Source organism: Terrapene carolina, unplaced genomic scaffold, assembly GCF_002925995.2.
Source record: "Terrapene carolina triunguis isolate 2854851 unplaced genomic scaffold, T_m_triunguis-2.0 Scaffold85, whole genome shotgun sequence".
Lineage (NCBI taxonomy): Eukaryota > Metazoa > Chordata > Testudines > Emydidae > Terrapene > Terrapene triunguis.
The window spans coordinates 54,768,094-54,789,406 of record NW_020664436.1 but is presented as its reverse complement, the minus strand read 5'-3'; the positions used below and the strand labels follow the sequence as shown (position 1 = coordinate 54,789,406).

At 44.8% G+C, this 21,313-nt stretch overlaps 1 protein-coding gene across 4 annotated transcripts in view; it reads left to right on the top strand.

The window, feature by feature from the left end:
- L3MBTL3 (L3MBTL histone methyl-lysine binding protein 3) overlaps positions 1 to 21,313 on the top strand; it is a 177,932-nt gene that overhangs the window by 70,122 nt on the left and 86,497 nt on the right. For all 4 annotated transcript variants that reach the window (XM_026649813.2, XM_026649812.2, XM_026649811.2 and 1 more), the window contains 2 exons: positions 9,443 to 9,534; positions 11,348 to 11,499. In XM_026649813.2, coding sequence (XP_026505598.1) covers positions 9,443 to 9,534; positions 11,348 to 11,499 — 244 coding nt within the window. The remainder of the gene's footprint in view (positions 1 to 9,442; positions 9,535 to 11,347; positions 11,500 to 21,313) is intronic.

Sequence of the window (21,313 nt, the reverse complement as noted above, 5' to 3'; positions counted from 1 at the left end):
GGCTCTGGTAGCAAAGGAACATGACATGAAATTGAACCTGCACCATTTCATATGATGGTGTAGATCTAATGCATGTTTCTAAAGGAGTTGAGAAGGTTGTTACTGCGGTCGCCTTGTAGGGTCTCTCTGTGTCAGTGACAGTAGCTCCCATAATACAAAAAAGTACAATAACCCCTTTCTGGAATATGAATAGACCCAGATAAAAGGCCTCCCTTTTTTTTTTTCCTGAGGTGAAAGAGATCCTCATGAGGCTTGATTTACACTAGTTTTATTGCTGCATAATTCTGTTGACTTCAGTGGAGGTACTTCTGATTTATACTGGTGTGAGATCAGTTAAGTCCACAGCATTGTCACAGTTTGAGTCAATGCTTTTGCTTACTGTGACAGGGTTGGGACTCACCACCGCAGCGCATCCTGCTGGTTATCTCCAGGTATTAGCTCAGTCCAATGGAGCGCCCTCTCCCGGTGGTGTCCCGCCCGTTGTCTCGCCCTTGGTTGCTCTCCAGCTCGTGGCGTCCTCTTCAGGATCACTGCCCTCCGGCAGTGCCCCCTTAGTCCATCCACACCCCCTTCCGGGGTGTGTGTGTGTGTGTGATCGATCAGCAGTCTTTCTATGCCCCAGCTACCATGTCCAACCACACCCCCAAAGTCTAATCCCTCCTGTCAGGGATCTGGCGTAGTCTGTGATGGCCGCTCCCCTCGGCCAATGGCCGGGTGTACGGCAAGGAGGACAAGGGGGGACCCAGGCCCGCCCTCTACTCTGGGTCCCAACCCAGGGACCCTCTGGCGGCAGCCTTGCTGTCCTCCTCCTCTCCCCTCATCTGTCCACTTCCCTGGGCCGCTTCCCCTACGGCCCCTTGCACCCGGTAGGCCCTTTCCTTCAGGGCTTGCAGCCTGGCAGGCTACGGGCTAGAGCTCCCTTCTGCTCCCCAAGCCTGGCCAGCACTGCGCTGTCCGCGGTGCTAGTCTCCCCGCTCTGGAGACAGACCTTCCCCTGTCAAAGGTCTGGGACAGACTGCCTGCTCCCTTCCTGGGCAGCCTTTATATAGGGCCAAGCTGAGCCCTGATTGGCTGTCTCCAATTTGGCTCTGATTGGCCCCTAGTAAGCCCTTTTCTTATTGGCTGCTGGTCTGCGCAGGCGCACTGGCCTGCTGCAGCCCCCTCTAGCGTGGGGGTTGGGCAGACGCCCCACTACACTTACCTTAGCCCAGCCTTTCTTTGTTTTCTTTTTATGCCTTTCAGCTGGACTTCAGCTCCTGCAGCCACTTATAACCCTTCCAAGTAGGATTCCATCCAAATTTTAGAAACCCTACCTTAATGAAAGCATCTAACCTTGCAGACCTTGTCTGCACCTGGACTTCCTGGGACTCAGGTGATCATAGTCATAGAGTTTAAGGCTGGGAGCTGGGTTCCTGTGGCCTGCTGTCTTTGTTGCCATGGAGATGGAAGGCACACTGCAAAGACTGCCATAGACTGAGAATAAACTGTTCATTCTACTTTATTAAAGGTACAAATATGCAGCAGCAGACATAAATAATAGCATACCCCCCCCCAAAACACACTCTACTCGGCCCTCCTCTGTATCCCAGGCCACCAACACCAACCAGCACCCGTATACTAAACCCAACAACTGAAATTAGACCAAAGTGTTCCAGCCCCTGCAATGGTCTGGAAATTATTAGATGAGAGAGACCCAGATCATCCTGGCAATATAGCTATTCCTGGTCAGATGGCAAACATGGAAAAATCATTTTAAAAAAACCACTTCTTTTTAATACATGCAGGAACTATCATAGAGATTCTTCCTCCATCTGGCAGAACTTCGATTTTTGCAAAGGCCCTGATGACCTTGTAAAGACAGACCGACATTTTAAATTTTACATACCATCAGTAGTTCTACTGACTATTGTGGGACTACTCTCAGTGCACAGGGATAAGTATTTGTGTGTGTCTTTTGAGTATCAGGGCCCAAGAATGTAGAGTGAAAGAAACAATCTGTTTTATAACATTTTGTCTAGCCCAAGGATTCCAAAGTGGTGTGATTTTTTTTTTTTTCAGTGTTAAGCCTTTTCATCATAGGCGGCACACTGAGGCTTCTGGAGCCCATGCATATACTGTGAAAACCTTGTCTGATTTCCATTGTCATGTAAGACATGAAATTGCACATGAAAAAAGAATATTCAGGAATTTCTGATTATAAGAGGTAGAATTATAGTCGGGAGAGTTGACCAGTGAAGATATTTCATTTTGTTCCAATAGTTCATCCACAACTTGTGTATTTTTCCCAGTATTTCTGTAGTGCTACAAAATTCCAAAGTATGTACAATATGCCACTGTTTTCCATGGTACACCACCAGTATTTATCTCTGATATGTGTTTCTGTTTTGGGTTGTTGGGTTTTTGGTTTATTTTTGTCTTTTTGTCTTTTTTTGGAGTCCAGTAAAGATCATGAATCAAGAACTAAGTGGACTAACCCTATTTTGAAGTTTGATTAGATTATGGTAACGTTCTGCGTGTTAGGCTATTTGTTGAGACCACACAAACATTAAAGGTGGTGCAGTATGTGGCATCTTGCTTAAGTACAATATTGCACAGGTGTTGCATTACACCAATGCTCTAGGATCTGCACTGGCAGCCAGTATTTTTCCAGGTATAATACAAAGTGTTGGGTTTATTGGATAATCAATAAGTGGTTTGGAACCTGGTTACCTGGATAATTGCCTGTCTCTCTCTCTCTCTCTCTCTGTAATACTGCCAGTGGAGGAGCTTGAGCTGAACCATGCTGAATTTAAAGGGATGGGGTGCTGCAAGCAGGGTATTCTCCAGGAAAAGTTTTGGACTCATGAATTCACTCCACCTTTGTGTACCACAGCCCTAACTTGTTAATATTTGGGCATGCTGCAAAGTCCATCCTTTCTGCTGGGAGTTTAGGAACGAGTGGGCTTTGGGGTGAGGGTATGGTGTTGTTTAAGTCTGCTGCTGCATGTTTGTATCTTTAATGAAGTGGAATGAACAGTTTATTCTCAGTCCCCTCCATGTCAGTCTTCAGAGTTGGCCTCTCTATCTCCATGGCAACAAAGACAGCAGGCCACAGGAACCCAGCTCCCAGATATCGAGTGATGTTCAGTGCTAACAGTTGAGAAGTACGGCTGGCTGGAAAACAAGAATTCAGTTTTTCATGAAAAATTTCAAATGTTTGAAAATTGTTTTTATTCCACATCGGAATGAAACCGAGACCTTTCAAACAATTTTGTGCAAAATTAGTGAGCGAGACTTCCCCACCCCAGAATAGCCAATAGCCCTGTAGTTAGGGTACTGACCAGGAATGTGGGAGACCCAGGTTTAAGTTCCAGTTCTGCTGGTTTGGAGTAGGGACTTCAAGCCAGGTTTCCCACTTCTCAGGTGAGTGTCCTAATCATTGGGCTATTGGATATTCATGGGTGGGTTCTCTCTCTGGTTTTGACCAGAAATTATATCCTGGAAATCTCAATGAATTGGCATTCTTCCGGTGAAAAAGGTTTTGTCAAAAAATTTTCCAACCAGGATTTCTTGGAGGTAACCCTGTTGAGCAGGCTGCAGTGAACCCAACTCACACCCAACATGTGGGCGAGGTTCATGCCCAGAGTCTTGATTAGGCTACAGAGAACCCAGCTCTCAGCTGGCATGTGGGTGAGGTCCAGGCTGAGACAATTGAGCAGGCCTATAGAAGATCCTTTAACTGAAACAGAGCAGAATCAGTGGAATGGAACTGAGAGTAAGGTTCGGGTTTTTTTTGTTTTGTTTTCCCCCAAAATAACCTCCTTCCTCCCCCACCTCTTCTCCAGACATAGGTTGCAGAGCAAGTAGGAAAGTTTTGCTGTTGCTTCCTGAATTTCAGATGAAGGGAAGATTTCCCCATAGCAACCCGGAGGAAGAAATTCCTCTTCCCGGCCAGCGTTTAGGGGAAGGTCTTTGAAGAATGTCTGACATGGAGAGAACTGAGAGGGAGAACATTTGGCTTACACTTGTGAATTTTCATTCTCAGATTCCCCGGGTCAGACAGGTCTGAACCTTCCTCAGAGGATTTCATTATGTCCAGGGTTATTTTTGTGGCTTACTTGTTAAGGAGCTTGAGAGGGAAAAGAGTTACCTCCAGGAAATCCCTAGATTTCATGTCAAGGCTCTGCTGCAAATGGTTTGAGTTGAATGGCACTTGTAAACATTGATGTCATTAGTACTTTACAGCTTTGGAAGCTATCATTCTGTAGATCTCTTCCTGAGTAGCAGCCCTAAGTCCAGCCTCACAGCAAGATATGGTTGCTGCCAGTTGCCATGGAGGCAGGTGTACCATGATCACTGGAACTGGAGTCGGAGAGAGGGCAAATGTTCCCTGGAAGGGCTGTTATGGAGAGGACACCAAGAAAACCAGGAACATGGGGAGCTGGACTGGAAGCAGTGTGGCTACATGGCAAAGGGTTTAATAAAGTTCAACTTATTTGAATTAACCTACATTCAGCTTCACTCCATGCTAATGAAACATGGTGTCAGTGTCAGAGCTGTGAGTTCTCTGCAGTGCAGCAGTTGGCAGTGTGAGCCAGGGAAGTCAGTCTGAAGCTCCCCAGAGCCCTGGATTTTGCAGATGCAAACCTAGCCCAGCAATGGACCCAGTGCAAGGAGTTGGAGCTGTGCACAGACCTGGCCATGCAGGAGGACAGGAACAGCAGGAAAGTAAAACCGTTATGTTACCTTATTGGGGAAGAAGGCAGAGAGGTGTTTGCACCACTGTGAAGCTCACCACTGCCTACAGCCTCACAGCAGTCTTAGTAACTCTGGAGACCTGTTGCCTCCCCAAAGCAGAACAAAACTGGAATAAAACAGGTTTTTCTGCTAGAGATCAATGCCAAGGGGAGGGGATAGACCCTATGTTACTCCCTTATTCACACTGGCTGCTACATGCAATTCTGGGGACTTGACAAGACTCCTTAATTTGGGACAGGATAGTCTGTGGCGCTTGGGTCACCACCCATATGAGTGGCAGCTCCAGGAAGGCAATCTCACATTAGACAGACGCTGAGACATGGGGCATGCAGTGAAAACCTCAAGAGAGGATGAAAACCTTAGGGAGGCACAACACGCCCAGAAGTACATGAAGTGAGACAACAACAAAGTTGGGCAAGTGGCCATGGTTCCATACCGATAGCTGCATTTACTGTGGGAGGCAGCGTGAGTGGGTAAAGAAGTATCCCACACTATGACAGCATTGCAAGGAATGTGGTAAGTTGAACTATTTTAGCAGTTTGTACAAGAGCAGAAGCAGATCTCAGAAAGATTGAGTCAGACTTGTACATGAAGGGGATGGCACATCAGATAACGGTGATGACTTATGATTCTGTCATTGAGTCAGAGACAATATCAGGTTCAGGCTGTTGGGACAGGAAAGCAACCATGGACAATACCAATCTCCTGTGAATGTAACAGTGTTAAATGGGGAAAGCCTTGTGCAATTTCAGTTGGATAGCAGTACCTCCTGCAATGTAACTCTTCAGGGTGAACTGGAATTTAACACACCATTACAAAAAGCAGTTGCAAGCCAATAATGTACAGTGAGAGCATAATGCAGCCCAGAGGAAGATATGATCTCATAGTAACTACTGTGAAGAATAGCAGATGGTACCAACTAAAGTTTGTGTTGGAGGATAGTAAGCACAGCAGCCTCCTCTTGGTGAATACAGCCATATAACCCATGGACCTAGTCAGGGTGCAACATCCGAATTTTATAGTTGCCATGCAGGAAGCAAAAATGGGAGTCCCACGGACAATGGAGACAATTTTAAAAGCACATGGGGATGTTTTCAAAGATGACAGGTGCATCAAAGGATGGGTGCATCAGAGTGGAACCTATGCACTTATCATGAAAGAAAATTACAGTGACACTGTGTAATTGAGTATGCAAGGAACTCGAAAGTCTGCATAGCAGGGGTTTCAGAGCATCTGTAGAGACAGAACAGCCTGGGTAAGCAGCATGGTAGTAAAGAAGCTATCAAGCAAATTACACATCTGCACAGACCCGAAGCCGCTGAACAGGACATTGAAAAGATGCCATATCCACTGGCCACTGTTGATGACATCTTGCCAGAACTTTCCAGAACCAGAATTTTTACAGTCTGTGATGTGAGGAACAGGTTTTGGCACATAAGTCAGAATAAAATGTCCAGCATGCTGACAACCTTTGCAGCACCATTTGGTTGCTACAGATGGCTGTGCATGCCAATGGGCATAAGGCCAGCACAGGAGGTGTGCCAGAAAAGACTCCCCCAAGTGCTGGAGGGATTGCCTGGAGTGAAAATAATTTGAGATATCTTCACTGGAGATGAAGGGAACAACAATACAAAAACTGAATGATACCATGACCGAAAGCTACAAGCTTTTCTACAATGATGCAGGGACGAGAATATAAAACTCAACCAACAAAATATGTTAATCAGTGTGAGGTGACATATGTTGGACATCTACGCACACAAAGAGCTGAAAGCAGATCAAAGCAGAAACATGCCATCTCCAGTGGATGTGAATGGGGTATTCAGCACTCAATAAGAGTGATAAATTTTTTTGTCTAAGTTCTGTCCACACCTGGCTTCAGTAGCTCAGAAGGCAGCATGTTGAGTGGGATTGGGCAAACATTTGACATGCTGAAACAAATAACATATGCCCCTGTCCTTAAGTACTGTCAGCCAGGAGAGCCACTGACACTCCTGTGTGATGCATTGAAACAGGGATTGGGTGTAGCTTTTTTGCAGGAGCAGCCAGTCACTTATGCCAACACCTTTGGCTAAAGGAATGTGCGGTGAGGGGGCTGGGCATCTGTTTGTTTCCAGTGTTTATATTAAAATGTTTGTAAAATAGGGAAGATGCATCATGATCAGTGGAACTGGAGTCAGGGGGCCCATGTTCCTTGGAGAGATTGTTATTGATGGGACACCAAGAAAATAGGGAATGCAGGAAGTTAAGTTGGAAGCAACTTAGAACATGGACAGAGCAGTGCCTAGGGTTTAACAGAGTTCCAGTTGTTCAGCTTAACCTGCATTCATCGTCACTCTTTGCAAATGAAACAGGAAACACCCATTTTGAAAACTGTCAGGCATGGAGGGGCCTAACATGAAAATTCACAGCGAAGAGAGAATTTCCCCATTCTGATACTTTATTGTGAAAATTAAATTATGCAAAGGTGTAATGTTTGTGTTATAAAACAAAATAAACCAGTGTTACTAAGCCAACTTAAATGAAAGCACCTAAGGTAACAGTGTTTTAAAATTAAGTCTCATATATGCTATCACCCTTTTTAAAGACCATATTAAAACAATGTATGTGATATATTTGCAGATTTAAAATACATTTAGTAAATATTAGCCCTAATAATGATGTAATTTCAAACAAACTTGGTAATGAAATTTCAGCAAGAGATGATTAAAAACAAGAAAATTCACATAACAACAATGTTCAAATAATCACTGAGGGCTGAAAACAAACCTGTAGAAAGAAGAAACATTTTAGAGTATTACAAGTATTATAATAAGATATTGGAGTCTAGTTTTTAGTTAATGAGTTGGGCACTTTCTGGTAGTACTGATGTCAGTTGTGTGTGTATATGTTGTCTGGCAAGTAATTAAGCCAGTGGCATTATTTATTAAGCACTATGGAGTACCCACTGTGGGAAAAATAAAGTCTTGTGTTTTTGTGGCCCCTCTAAGGGGTAATTTGGTCAGCTGGTTTGCATATAGGAGTGCGCCTACAGCTCCTCTGCTTAATACAAGAGGCCCCCATGGACCCAGAGAAAGGGGGTTAGTTATATTTGTTTTTTGCAGTTAATTTAATTTTAGCTAATATTTACAATTAAAACTGTGAGGGGAGGGGAGGTTTAAAAGGAAGAAGGGGCTGCTCAATAATTTTCTTACAGTGCTTCACAAAATAAGAGGGTCCCAAAAGGTTAAACACAATTATTTTCTCCTGGTATGTTTTAAATAGCACTCAGAAGGGGGATATATTGTGTGGTAAATGATTGACAGTATGGCTAAGCTTGGTTTATATATCCGTAACATCTATGCCGGGGGTAGTCAATATGAGGACCGTGGGCCAAATCCGGACCGCCAGATGCTTTTGAACAGCCCCCAAAATCGTTTTATTTGCTTATCATCATTGTTGTTGTTTTTTAAATTATTGTCTTTGAAGTCTGGACCTTGACTGTACTTTGACCAAGAAATGTGGACCTTAACAGAAAATAATTAACTACCCCTGACTTTTATGCAATATCTTGAAATGGCTTTATACGACTATACAACAGGGAAACAAAGGAAGATATGTAACTATGCATATTAGTAATCTTTGTTGCCTTTTTTTTAGTGACCGGGAATATAAATAGACTTTTCCTGTGAGTTACATTATTTTCTGTTAAATTTTCTTCTAAAGGAAACTGAGTGAAAAAGGGGAAATTATACTAAGAAATGTTTGTTGAAACACAGAAGCAAAACAAAATAGCTGCATTCTTGAAAAAATGGTGGTTGTCCCTACTGATAAACAATGTTGAATGTTCATGTTCTGATAATTGCTTGTTTCCTTAAAACATTTTTCTCAGTATTGTTATTTATTTGTATTACAGTAATAGCTATTGGCCTCAACCAAAACTCAGGCCTCATTGTACCAAAGTGTTTTTTTTTTTTATATATACACATAGTAAGGGACAGTCCCAGTCCTAAAGAGCTTACGATACAAATAAACACTACAGACAAAGTGTGGAAGAAAGGAGGTAGTATTATCCCTATTCTGCATATAGGGAATAGAGGCACAGAGAAAGTTTGCCTCAGATCACCTGTGGGAGAACTAGGAATTGAACCCAAATCTCCTGAGTCCCAATCCAGAGCCTGAGCCACAAGACCATCTTTCCTCCTGTATGAAGATTGGGAACAGTCAAAACTTCAGTCCTGGAAAAAGATGAGAAGCTGATCAATTTCAGATCAGGAGGAAAAATAGACACTCAGGTCATCATAAAATTTTGTTCAGATACTAAAACGAAAGCTGGTCTTTGTGATAAATAAGCTTAGCTAACTGGTAGCAGGGAAGGATTACTGATTCCTCTCTGAATTACCAGGTGCCAAATAAAAATAGAAATCATTGAAATCATCAGCGTTACCTTGGGATAAAACTGGAGTAATGTAGCAAAGAAACAGGCCCTAAATATTAATAGTTTTACTATAGAAGATACTTATAATATTATTATTTAATGTTTAAAGAATTTAAAACCATTTAATTTATTTTTTCCATTTGTGAAATTCTGGAATTGAATGATTTGGGACTAGATGAAAAATGAATTGCTGAAAAAATAATTTTATAGAAGATTATGATTGCCATAATCAACCCTGTGTCTCATGCATATTTTCTTCTGTTTCACTTTTTTGTGGAAACCTTTTAGGATATGAAGAAGAGGAGTTTAACTGGCCCTCATATCTTAAAACATGTAAGGCTCAAGCTGCTCCTAAATCTTTGTTTGAAAACCAGAACACGGTAAGTATTCTTCATTTGCCGCTTCTTCATTGCTGCAGAAAGTTGCTAGCCGGTTCATTTGTATCATTTCAGTGACAGGAGATTTTGGAAATCCTGTAAATAATTTTTTCCTTAAGGTTTGATAAATGATTAATCTGTATTAAAATTCACCTCTGAAATCCACATGAATTAAATATATATATTTAATATATATATTAAGCATTATATATATATATATATATATAATAATATAAAAATTGTGTTAAAAGAACTTTAAGGTTGCAAGGTCAAGCACTCAAGTTAGGAAATACTAGAAGTAAGGTTATCTGTTTAATCTTAATTAAGCCCCCATCTGCATCTGCATTATGCTACAGTCCTTAATTATATGAATAAACACTTTTTTTTCCACAGGTCCTGTGCCTCATTCTGTGCACAGGATGAACGGTCCACCTTAAATCTGGATATTTCCTAACTTTTGAGTATTTGACTTTGCATTATTCACATTCTTTTTACATTTTTAAATGTATTTCCTACGTTTTTTAAACTGAAAAAACCCCAAAAGTTTCATCATGTGAAATAATAATTTCTTATATAACGCTTTTTTATCAGTAGCCCTCAAACTGTTTTATAATCTCTCAATGTATTAATCCTTACAACATCCCTGTGAGGTAGGGAAAGCATTATTACCCACAGATGGGGAGCTGAGCCACAGAGTGTTTAAGTGACTTGCCCAAGGTCTCACAAGAAGTCTGTGGTGGAGGAGGTAATTGAACCTGGGTCTTCACATCCTAAGCCAGTCCTCTAACCACTGGAATAGCCTTCCTTTCCACTTAAGCTAACAGAGTAGCTGGTAGCAGTGGAAGGCTGTTAGCATCTGTGTGGATCTGCCACTAGAGGGAGATAAGATACACACAAAAAAGGAGTGTTGAGACTCAGGAATAATTGGTTAAATTCTAGGTTCTGTAGGGGAGTGTGTCTAGTAGCTATAGACCCTTCTGCCTCTGTCACCCCAGCCTCTCTCTGTCCCCATCTGCTCCTAACCCATCCCACAAGCTGCTGCTATCCCCCAGATCCTGCCTGTCCCCTCCCATCACTGACTGACTCCTGTTCCCCTCCAAACCTTCCTCCCCCAGGCCCTTCCACTACATCCCCGTTCCCTTTTCTCTGTTCCTTGTTCCCTTCCAGTCTCTCCCTGTCCCTTTCTGCTCCTACCCCACCTCAGCTCCTGTCCGTCCCCCACTGCTATCCAACCTGGCTTCTCTGCTCCTGGCCTCAGTTCTTTGCATATTTTCCCATGAATCCTCCCTAAATTTTATAAGATTGTTTATACTTTTGTGGCACCACTGGATTTAAGCCTGCTTCTCTCCTTCTCAGACTAAGACTATTGACCAAAACATGGAATAACTTTTAATCGTTATTAGGCATAAGCAACAGTTTCTCTTGGCTGGTTTTTAATCTTCCTTTTAGCCAACATTTTATCCCGTTTGTCTATCCTGCCTGTATCATGAACTGGCATCATACTATTTTTATCATTTTATGGGACTAGGAGAAAGCTGTCAGAGGTAGTGTCTGTCTAAACCAAAGTCTACAAATTTTGCAACATGCTCAGAAATTTTTGTTTCATAAACCATGATCTCAGAGTCTGTATCTATGTTTGAGCATCTTTCATGTAAGCTAATTGGGCTGTTGCTGCATTGTTGGCCAGCTAATTGGTAAATTTTTAAATGATGGTAAATTTTTAAATGACAATGTATGTATTGATTGTGGACTCTGGGGAGGTTTTGGGATGTAGTGTGTGTTATTAACCTTTAATTTAAACTTTCTGTTTGAGTAGACAGTTATTCCATCGGGATTTCGAGTGGGAATGAAGCTTGAAGCTGTAGACAAAAAAAATCCGACATTCATCTGTGTTGCTACGGTAACAGACATGGTGGACAATCGTTTCCTGGTTCATTTTGATAACTGGGATGAGAGCTATGACTATTGGTATGATCTTTGAATTTGTTATATTTTAATAAGTCATATCAGAAATTTAAGACGGTATCTTTCCCTGATACTTTTTGTACTCTGCATGTAGTCAGCACATCAGCTTTTAGCAGATTTTTATAAATATGTCTTCCAGACCATTAAACATTTGTAGTAGATGTTAGGGGCTGGGTTATCAAATGTAGATGTTCAGGTTGCATATACACAACTTTCATAAGATTGTGGGAAATGGGTATTGTAGTTGCATGTGGGAGTAAATCTGGTATAAGTAATTTTTCTTTTAATTTTGCAATGCATCTTCATGTTGGATTTTTTATTGGGAAATACGCACGTGGACATACCAATACCATCAGTATTAGGCACGCTGGTAGCCATGACTGAAACAGCAGCTACATTTCATCAGGGTGTTTCTAGGTCTGGCCCATATGCCCTACTAATAAAATCTGTTGAAGGGCATGATTGTCTCTTGATCCTACTGCATCACAGTTCTGTTGTGTAGTCAGAACTTCAGTCTTGTTCTTCTTCGAGTGCTTGCTCATATCAATTCCCGTTAGGTGTGTGCATGCACGGCTGTTGGAAACTTTTCCCTAGCAGCTACCCGTCGGGCCGGCTGTGGAGCCCCGTGGAGTGGCGCCAGTATGGCGCTCTGTATACAACCCTGCTGGCCCAACCCCCCTCCAGTTCCTTCGTACCGCCAGTGACGGTTGTTGGAACAGTGGTCTCTTGCTTGCAAGTGCTCCACTAATCCCTAGCTCTTCTGTTTATCTTTGTATATAGTTACCCGTTGTTAGTTAATTGTTCTCTACTAGTTGTTAATTGTAGTCTTAGTGGTTGGGGGTTTTCCCTTTAACGAGTGCCTCGTGGGGCTCCGGGGCATGCCGTCCCAGGGCTTCAAACCCTGTAGCTCCTGCACCAAGCCTATACCCATGGACAACCCACACGACTCCTGTCTCCGGTGTCTGGGAGAAGCCCATCAGGCAGATGAATGCAAGATCTGCAAGGCCTTCAAGCCTCGCGCCAGAAAAGAGAGAGAGATTCATTTAAAACAACTCCTCATGGAGTCTGCCCTCCGTCCACAACAGGACCCGGCCCCAAGCGCCTCAGCGCAGAGCGCTCCTCCAGCGGTGCCATCCGTGGCACTGGAAAAGGACTCGGCATGCCCTCCCAGGGGTCGGCGGTCTCCCGGGGCCCGGAAGCATTCCCCTTGGCACCGCTCCCACTTGCCAGCTGCCCACAAGAAGCAGGCCAAGGACAAGCCTCCACAATGTCCTGATTCAGAACCGCAACCTCGGCAGGGCATGCTGCGGAACATGGGCCTACGGCCGACAGACCCTACGGTTGGGCTCAACCTCCACAGACCCCTGTCTCCCCAGGAAGCCCCGTGCTCCTGGACTCCCCGCGGCTGCAGGTGGAGGAGGTCACACTACCCTTCACACCGGACACTTTTGAGGCCGCTAGGGGGCTTATGGAAATGATGGCGCCCAAGTCTCCAGCCTCGAGGCCTCAGCTACCCTGAGGCCCAGTACCTTCAAGAGGCAAACTGGCCATGTTCATGCCGTCTGCCCCTCGACCAGGATCTCCGCGTCGCTCGGAGTCTTGACGCCGCTCTGAGTCCTGGCACCGTACATATACATGGCACCGGTCTCACAGCCCCCACCCTCGGAGCTGTTCTCGCTCGAGGTGGTCGTCGACTGATAGGTCGTGGTCACACTCAAGGTCCACATCCCAGTCTGTGACGTCGCTGCACCGCTTGCATCGACCTCGGATTGCACTCCCCAGTCATCGCTCGACGGACCAGCATTGCTCTATGCAGCAGTACCACTCTACATCACAGCACGGCACCCCATCTTGGCACTGCTCCCTAGCGCATCACCTGTCCCATTCGCGGCACCAGTGCTCCCCCACCATCCCGTTTGGGGTCTCCCCTCCCTGAGGCAACCATCAGCCGCCCGCCTCAGGATCCCTTGCAAAACCCGGATCCAACTCCACCCCTGGTGGAGGCTGCACTCGGGGTTTGGGAGGAACCGGTCCCGGAGGATCCAGAGGCCGCCATGGAACCAGTCCTGCCGGTGGTGTCTTCCTCATCTTCGCCTGACAAGGCGGTGGCGGGTACCTCCACGTCTGGTCCACCACCCATGGACTACAGGGCCCTGCAGGAACTCCTCCAAAGGGTGGCCCTAAATATGAACCTCCAGGTGGAGGAGGTGGTAGAGGACGAGGACCCTGTGGTGGACACTCTGTTCCTCTAGGGTGGTCTTACCCATGCTAAAGACTATCCAGGCTAACGCCAAAACCATTTGGCTAACGCCTGCCTCCATTCCCCCTATGGCCAAAGGGGCCGAACGGAAGTAACTTGTCCCTGCTAAAGGGTACAAATACCTTTTCTCTCACCCTGCTCTGTGTTCCCTTGTTGTGAAGGTGGTGAATGAAAAAGAGAGGCAGGGTCAGCAGGGGCCCGCGCCCAAATCAAGAGATGCTAAGCGCCTTGATTTGTTTGGGAGAAAGGGTTATTCAACGGGGGGCCTTTCTCTCCGGATCACTAACCAGCTCGCGATCCTGAGCCGGTACAGTTATAACTCATGGTCTGTGGTTCAAAAGTTCAAAGAGCTTCTCCCGTCCGAGTCAAGGGCTGAACTGGGGGCCATCGCTGAGGAGGGCAGAATTGTAGCCCGGACCTCCCTTCAAGGTTCTTTGGATGCCGTGGGCTCGGCAGCGCGTACCCTGACGTCTGGTATCGCGATGAGACGCAATGCCTGGCTCCAATCCTCGGGTCTCCCCCCGGAAGTTCAGCAAACAATTCAGGACCTCCTGTTCGACGGCCAGGGCCTGTTTGCTGAGCAGACAAACTCTAGGTTGCATAGCCTGAAGGACTCCCGTAACACCATTAAGTCCCTCGGCATGCATACCCCGGCAACCCAAAGGAAGCCTTTCAAACCACAGATCACCCAACAGCAGTTTTGCCCCGCTAGACCCAGGCAGCACTTCTCCTGCAGGAGGAATAGATCTAGTTGGCGTAGGCCATCGCGCCCGCCCGCAGGACCAGGGACAGTCCAAGCCCCCTCCGGGCCCTAAGCGCCCCCTTTTAAGGTGTGCACGAGGTTGGATTACCAGTCCACAACCAGGACAGTTATCCTCCCTTCCTGAACCGACTATCCCGCTTCTACCGTGCATGATCCCTTATTACATCAGACCAATGGGTGCTCCACACAGTAGAGGCGGGATATTCTATCCACTTCTGCTCCTTCCCACCCTCCCATCCCCCTTGCCCATCCCTCTTCAGGAACCCCTCTCATGAGCAACTTCTCATCCAGGAGGTTCAAACCCTCCTCGCTTTAAGAGCAGTGGAGGGGGTGCCTCAGGAGCTCAAAGGCAAGGGTTTCTACTCCTGTTACTTCCTCGTCCCCAAAGCAAAGGGAGGCCTGAGGCCAATTCTGGACCTAAGGGAACTCAACAAGTTCATCGTCAGCCTGAAGTTCCACATGGTCTCCTTGAGCACAATCATTCCCTCTCTGGATCCAGGAGACTGGTACGCTGCCCTCGATATGAAGGACGCCTATTTTCACATATCTATCACCCTGGCTCATAGACAGTTTCTCCGCTTCGTGGTAAACAAAGTACATTATTAATTCACAGCTCTCCCATTCGGCCTATGCACAGCTCCCCGTGTCTTCACCAAATGTGAAGCTTCCTTCACCACCATCATGTGCATGTCTACCCTTACCTGGATGCCTGGCTCCTCCATGGCTGCTCTGGTCAGAAGGTAGAATCGCAGGTGCAAATGGTCAGACACATTCGAATGCCTAGGCATCATTCTCAGCATCCGCAAATCTGTTCTCACCCCAACTCAGAGAATAGAGTTCATCGGGGCAGTCCTTAATGCCAATCAAGCGAGAATGTTTCTCCCAGAGGCATGGCGTCTGGCCCTCTTGCAGATAATGAGCAGCCTTTGCAGTTTTCCCTCCAGCATGGCGAGGCAGTGCCTCAGGCTGCTGGGCCACATGGCGTCCTGCACCTATGTGGTACATCATGCCAGATTGCGACTCAGGCCTCGGCAAGCGTGGCTCGTGTCCATGTATCGCCCGGGCTGCGACAGTCTGGACATGGTGCTGACCGTTCCAAGGCATACCCTCGATTTCCTACGATGGTAACTCGACCCCTGCATGGTGAGCGCCAGGGTCACTTTCCACCCTCCCCAACCCACCTCGACTCTGGTAATGCATCTGCGCTGGGTTGGGGAGCGCATCTTAGAAGCCTGACAACTCAGGGCTTATGGCAAGTAGAGGAGCTGGCTCTGCATATCAACATCAAAGAACTCAGGGCGGTCCGTCTTGCGTGCCAAGTGTTCCTGCCCCGCTTGCAAGGTCACTGTGTCGCCATGCTCACGGACAATACCACAGCCATGTTTTATATAAACAGGCAAGGCGGAGCCCGATCATCTCCTCTCTGTCAGGAAGCCCTTCTACTGTGGGAATTTTGTCTAGCCCACTCCATCCTTCTCCAAGCTTCATACCTGCCGGGCATTCAGAACGTGCTGGCGGACAGCCTGAGCTGACGGTTCCTTACGCACGATGGGTCGATTCGTCCGGACATCATTCACTCAATCTTCTGCAGTTGGGGATTTCCCCAAATCGACCTGTTCGCCATGCGGGCCAACAGGAAGTATCCAACCTTCTGCTCCTTCCGGGGCCACAGCCTGGGCTCGATCGCAGATGCGTTTCTGATTCCATGGTCCAGTCAACTACTGTACGCCTTCCCACCATTTCCGCTCATACACAAGGTACTTCTCAAGGTCTGCAGGGACAGGGCAGACGTCGTACTGGTGGCTCCAGCTTGGCCTCGCCAGTGCTGGTACCCCACCCTCATGGACCTGTCAGTCCAGTCCCTGGTACATCTACCTCTCGTTCCTGACCTCGTCTTACAGAATCACGGCCGCCTCCTTCACCTGGACCTTCAGTTGCTTCACCTCATGGCCTGGAAGATCCATGGTTGAGCCAGGCAGAACTTGCCTGTGGAGAGCCACAAGCCGTCTACCAGGGCCACTTACAAAGCGAAATAGAAGAGGTTTTCTCTCTGGTGTGCCCAAAGGCAGTGCTTCCACTCCGGGCTTCAATTCCGTGTATTCTGGATTATGTCCTGCACTTGAAAGACCAGCGCCTGGCATTTGTTTCTCTCAAGGTCCATCTCGCGGCTATATCGGCTTTTCATCCCAGTGTTTCCGGGTACACCCCATCGTAGGATGTTTTCTGAAAGGTTTGGAAAAGATTCATCCCCCAATGAAGCCCCCTGTTTCGGCCTAGGACCTTAATTTAGTCCTTTCTTGCCTCATGGGTCCTCCCTTTGAACCGTTAACTTCCTGTTAGCTCCTCTACCTTTCTTGGAAGGTTGCTTTTTTGGTGGCCATCACCTCGGCACGACTTGTGTCTGAGCTGCGGGCCCTCACGTCTCAGCCTCCATACACGATTTTTCATAAGGACAAGATGCAGCTTAGACTTCACCTGGCCTTTCTTCCCAAGGTCGTGTCCCGCTTTCATGTTAGCCAGGCCATCTTTCTGCCAGTTTTGTACCCAAAACCGCACGCCAGCCCTCGTGAACAGCAGCTGCATTCACTGGATGTTAGAAGGGCGCTCGCCTTCTGTATAGACCAAACAAAGCCATTCCACAAAACAACCCAGTTGTTCGTCACTTTAGCAGAGCGGATGAAAGGTTTGCCAGTATCTTCCCAGCGGATCTCATCCTGGATTACGGTGTGTATTCGCGCTTGTTATGACTTGGCGAAGGTTCCTCCGCCTGCCATTACGGCTCACTCCACAAGGGCGCAAGCCTCGACAGCCTTCCTGGCCCATGTACCTCTTCAGGAGATCTGCAGGGCTGCAACGTGGTCTTCAGTGCACACCTTTACATTGCACTATGCCATCATCTCAGGACAATGTGGCCTTTGGCAGAGTGGTTCTTCTATCTGCAATACCTTGACTCCGACCCCGCCTCCGAGGTAAGGCTTGGAAGTCACCTAACTGGAATTGATATGAGCAAGCACTCGAAGAAGAAAAAATGGTTACTCACCCTTTTTGTAACTGTTGTTCTTTGAGATGTGTTGCTCATATCTATTCCATTCCCCCCATTTTCCCCTCTGTCGGAGTAGCCGGCAAGAAGGAACTGAAGATGGGTCGGGCCAGCAGGGTCATATATAGAGCACCACTCCAGGGGGCTCCACAGCCGGCCCAACGGCTAGCTGCTAGGGAAAAGTTTCCAACAGCCGTGCACGCGCACATACCTAACTGGAATAGATATGAGCAACACATCTTGAAGAACAACAGTTACAAAAAGGGTGAGTAACAGTTTTTTTCCTAAGGTTTTGGCAGAGTAACAAAACGGGGTTAAGGCCCTACATACCTTGCAAACTGCAGCTAGTAACTTGTTTCCCTGATTTGTTAAATTTTTGCGGGGCAGAACTTTAATGTGAGGAGGTATATTGGGGGGTCTGGAGTATGAGCATGTGTGAAAATTCTGCATTATTCATTGGATGTACCAACTGTAATTTTATTACCAGTGTGACATACCATGTTGTTATGCAGTTCATTTTAGTTTACAACATTCGTATTTGCTTTTCCTATATCTACATCTTGATCAGCAAGCTGTACAAAGAAGTAGGATGCTAATGAAACATATATAACTGCTTTTTATTTGAATCCAAAGTAAAGTAAAATATGAGTGATGAGTGTTTTTTCCAGACAAACTTCCAAAAGTTTGAAAATTATCTGAAACTTACAGAAATATTCTGTGTTTTAATATTGCTAGCGGTAGCTCCCGTCCTCAACTTTGTGTTAACATTTTACATTGAGAAACTGGCAATGTTGTGGTTAAGGACTCATAAATAATAATAAGAAGAAGTAAAAATAAGGAATTGTTGGTTACTTACAAATAAATGGCAAAAAAGATTTTGTGTTTGAGGCATTAGGATACGATGGTGGTGGGTGCAGAACCCATATAGAAAAGAATAGAGAATAGATTAAAATACTTACTGTGCACCCATGGAGGTTGTGATTGTAGTTGCTGATGCCAAAAATGAACTGGAGGAGAATTAACTTACTGAAACAGTGGCAAGCAAGTACACCTCTACCTCGATATAACGTGACCCGATATAACACAAATTCAGATATAACGCGGTAAAGCAGTGCTCCGGGGGGGCAGGGCTGAACACTCCGGTGGATCAAAGCAAGTTTGATATAACGCGGTTTCACCTATAACGCGGTAAGATTTTTTGGCTCCCGAGGACAGCGTTATATCGAGGTAGAGGTGTATTTGGGCCAGACAGAGGTAGGCAAAGCACTAAGTAGTCATGGGTTACATCCACAGGTGATATGACTTATGGAATTAGGGCTCAAATAATAGAAGGTTTAGTGATTATTTTTAGGAAGTCTTTTGATACTGGAGAAGTAGAAGGTGACTGGAGAAAGTTGAAAGTTTGAGGGGGAAAGCCATTTATTTATTTAGATTTAAATAACAACATACTATTAAATCTCAGCAGCATTAAAATCATCAGTAAAACAGCCTACCAGTCTTTTGAGCAACTGAATAGCGAAAACAAAGTTTTTCAGAATTTTAACTCTTTTTTTTGTTGTGCTCTCAAATTACTGTAAAACACAGGGAATAAAAATCTCCAGATTTCACATCCAAATAGTTATAATTGAGCTATAGTACCTTTTTATAGGACAGGGTGAGAAAAATTAAAATAAAAAATATAGAGAGGATTGAAGAAATCACTTTTGAGCATGCTCGTTTGGCATGTAAGATTTTACCAGAGCCTATTTGGAATGTTGTCCCATTAGTGACATCATTATGCAGTTTTCCTGTCTGGCTGGAAAGGTCCTGGGGATGCAGCTAAAAAAATGTATGTGAAGGAGGCTATGTAAGACTGAATTTTTGTAAAGTGTGTAAATGTCTCACGGAGACATACACAGGAAAATCCACCGGGGAAAAAAAAAGAAAGAAATCCTTGACCAAGTAGCCCTCGTGCGTGCCCCCCCCCCTTTTTTTTTTACTAGCGTGTTCAGAATTGGCATGGAACTGGGGGGAAGGAAGGAAAGGACATAAATGAATGATAAAAACAAAAAAAACAGCAAAAGACACATACTGTCAGAAAAGGAAGTTGGGTGTACTCACTGCTCTTTGTCTGGAGTTTTAGATACCAGGATTGTAGGTGCCTTAGAAATATCTCAAGTACCTGGCTCCACATCTTTAATGTGCACTGGAGAGATGTGCCCCTGTTCTTATGTACAAGAGAAGAGTACTATAGGGCTTTTGCAAAGTGATGGGCTTTCCACGTACCCACCACCCTTAGTACATGTCTAAATTGGTAAGGATCCATAAGGGAAAATGGCATACGAAGCACATACAGTAGATTATTGCCAAACAGTTCTCATTATTCCTCATGAGGTCTTTTCAAACTTTAAAAATACAGCCATTTTGTACATTATCCAAGTGGAAATAAGATTTATTTTTGTAAAGTCTAAAAAATTTCTTTCCTCTCTTGGATAAATGAAAAACAGCTGAATGTAATTTTACCAAACTCAACAGCAGAAGAAAAAATATCAGCTCTAAAATTGTATTTTATAAGCTTAACTTTCAGCCCATATATATTTTTTTCTGAATATTTTCTGAACATACATTAATAGCTTAAAATGAATGTGTCTCAGCTAGAATTAGTGTCACTACAACAGCACTATAACACATTATGATAATACTTTCAGTGGCCTATAAATCCCATTAAATAATTCATTGGCATTAGCTTTTAGGAGGAAGAAAAGTGAACAAAATAGCCAGAGTAATATTTATATTCAGGAAAGTAAAATTTGCTCTGCATTCTGCAAACCTATCCATTTCCCCCCATCTTATCTAGAAATGACAGAACATTTGGTATTTCTATGAGAACAATAGGTGCCGGGGTAAACTTTATCATGTCAGGATAAAGCACTTGTAATTTTTACTTCTGCAGATGTATTCTTCATATTTTAAGAAGTAGCAAAATAGCTTTTCTGTATTTGAAACATAATTCTGATTAATGCATGCAATATTCACAACTAGTGCAGCCCAATAATAATTAGGGCTAAATATTTTTAAAAGTTTATATGAGAGTAACAACGATCCAAGGATAGTGAGTATTTTAATGATTCAGAGCTTTAAATAACAGTTTCCCAAGGTGCAACCAGGGCTCGTTGCTCAAGCAACAGGTGTCGGTGATCCAGTACTCCTTTTGAATCAGTACTGAGTCAATGCCTCAGCCCTGACATGGAACATCTCTTGGGTGTGACACGAAACCAAAGTCATAAATGTGATGTAAGAGTGTTCTACCAAGTGCATTAACACTGAAAGATGTCCATATGTTATCTTTAGGGCAACCAATCAATACATATTCCTGACATTTTTTGGGGTCTGTTTCTAACATTCAGTTTGGAGATGAAAGCCACATTGGTATCTGGTCATTTTTTGTTTTTTTGTTTTGGTTTTTTTTTGTTTTTTTTTTTTTTTTAAACCAGGCTTTGGGCCTGTAAGGCAGACAGCGTAGATGTGTAGTTGCTGTGACTCATCGAGGTGGTAGTGGTGGTGGTGGTAAGAGGAAAAGGGAAAAGTTTTGAATATCCTGAATGGCTTAATAGAGGTGTTCCTAATCTACTATGTGCTCCTGGTGATCAGCAATGAAAGGCTGGGAGGGGATGTGATCCATGAGAGTTTTGTTCTCTTACAGAGTAGTCAGTAGAAGGAAAAAGTTAGAAAACAGGTGTGATTTAAGGCTGTAATCCTTAACTAATCATCTCCT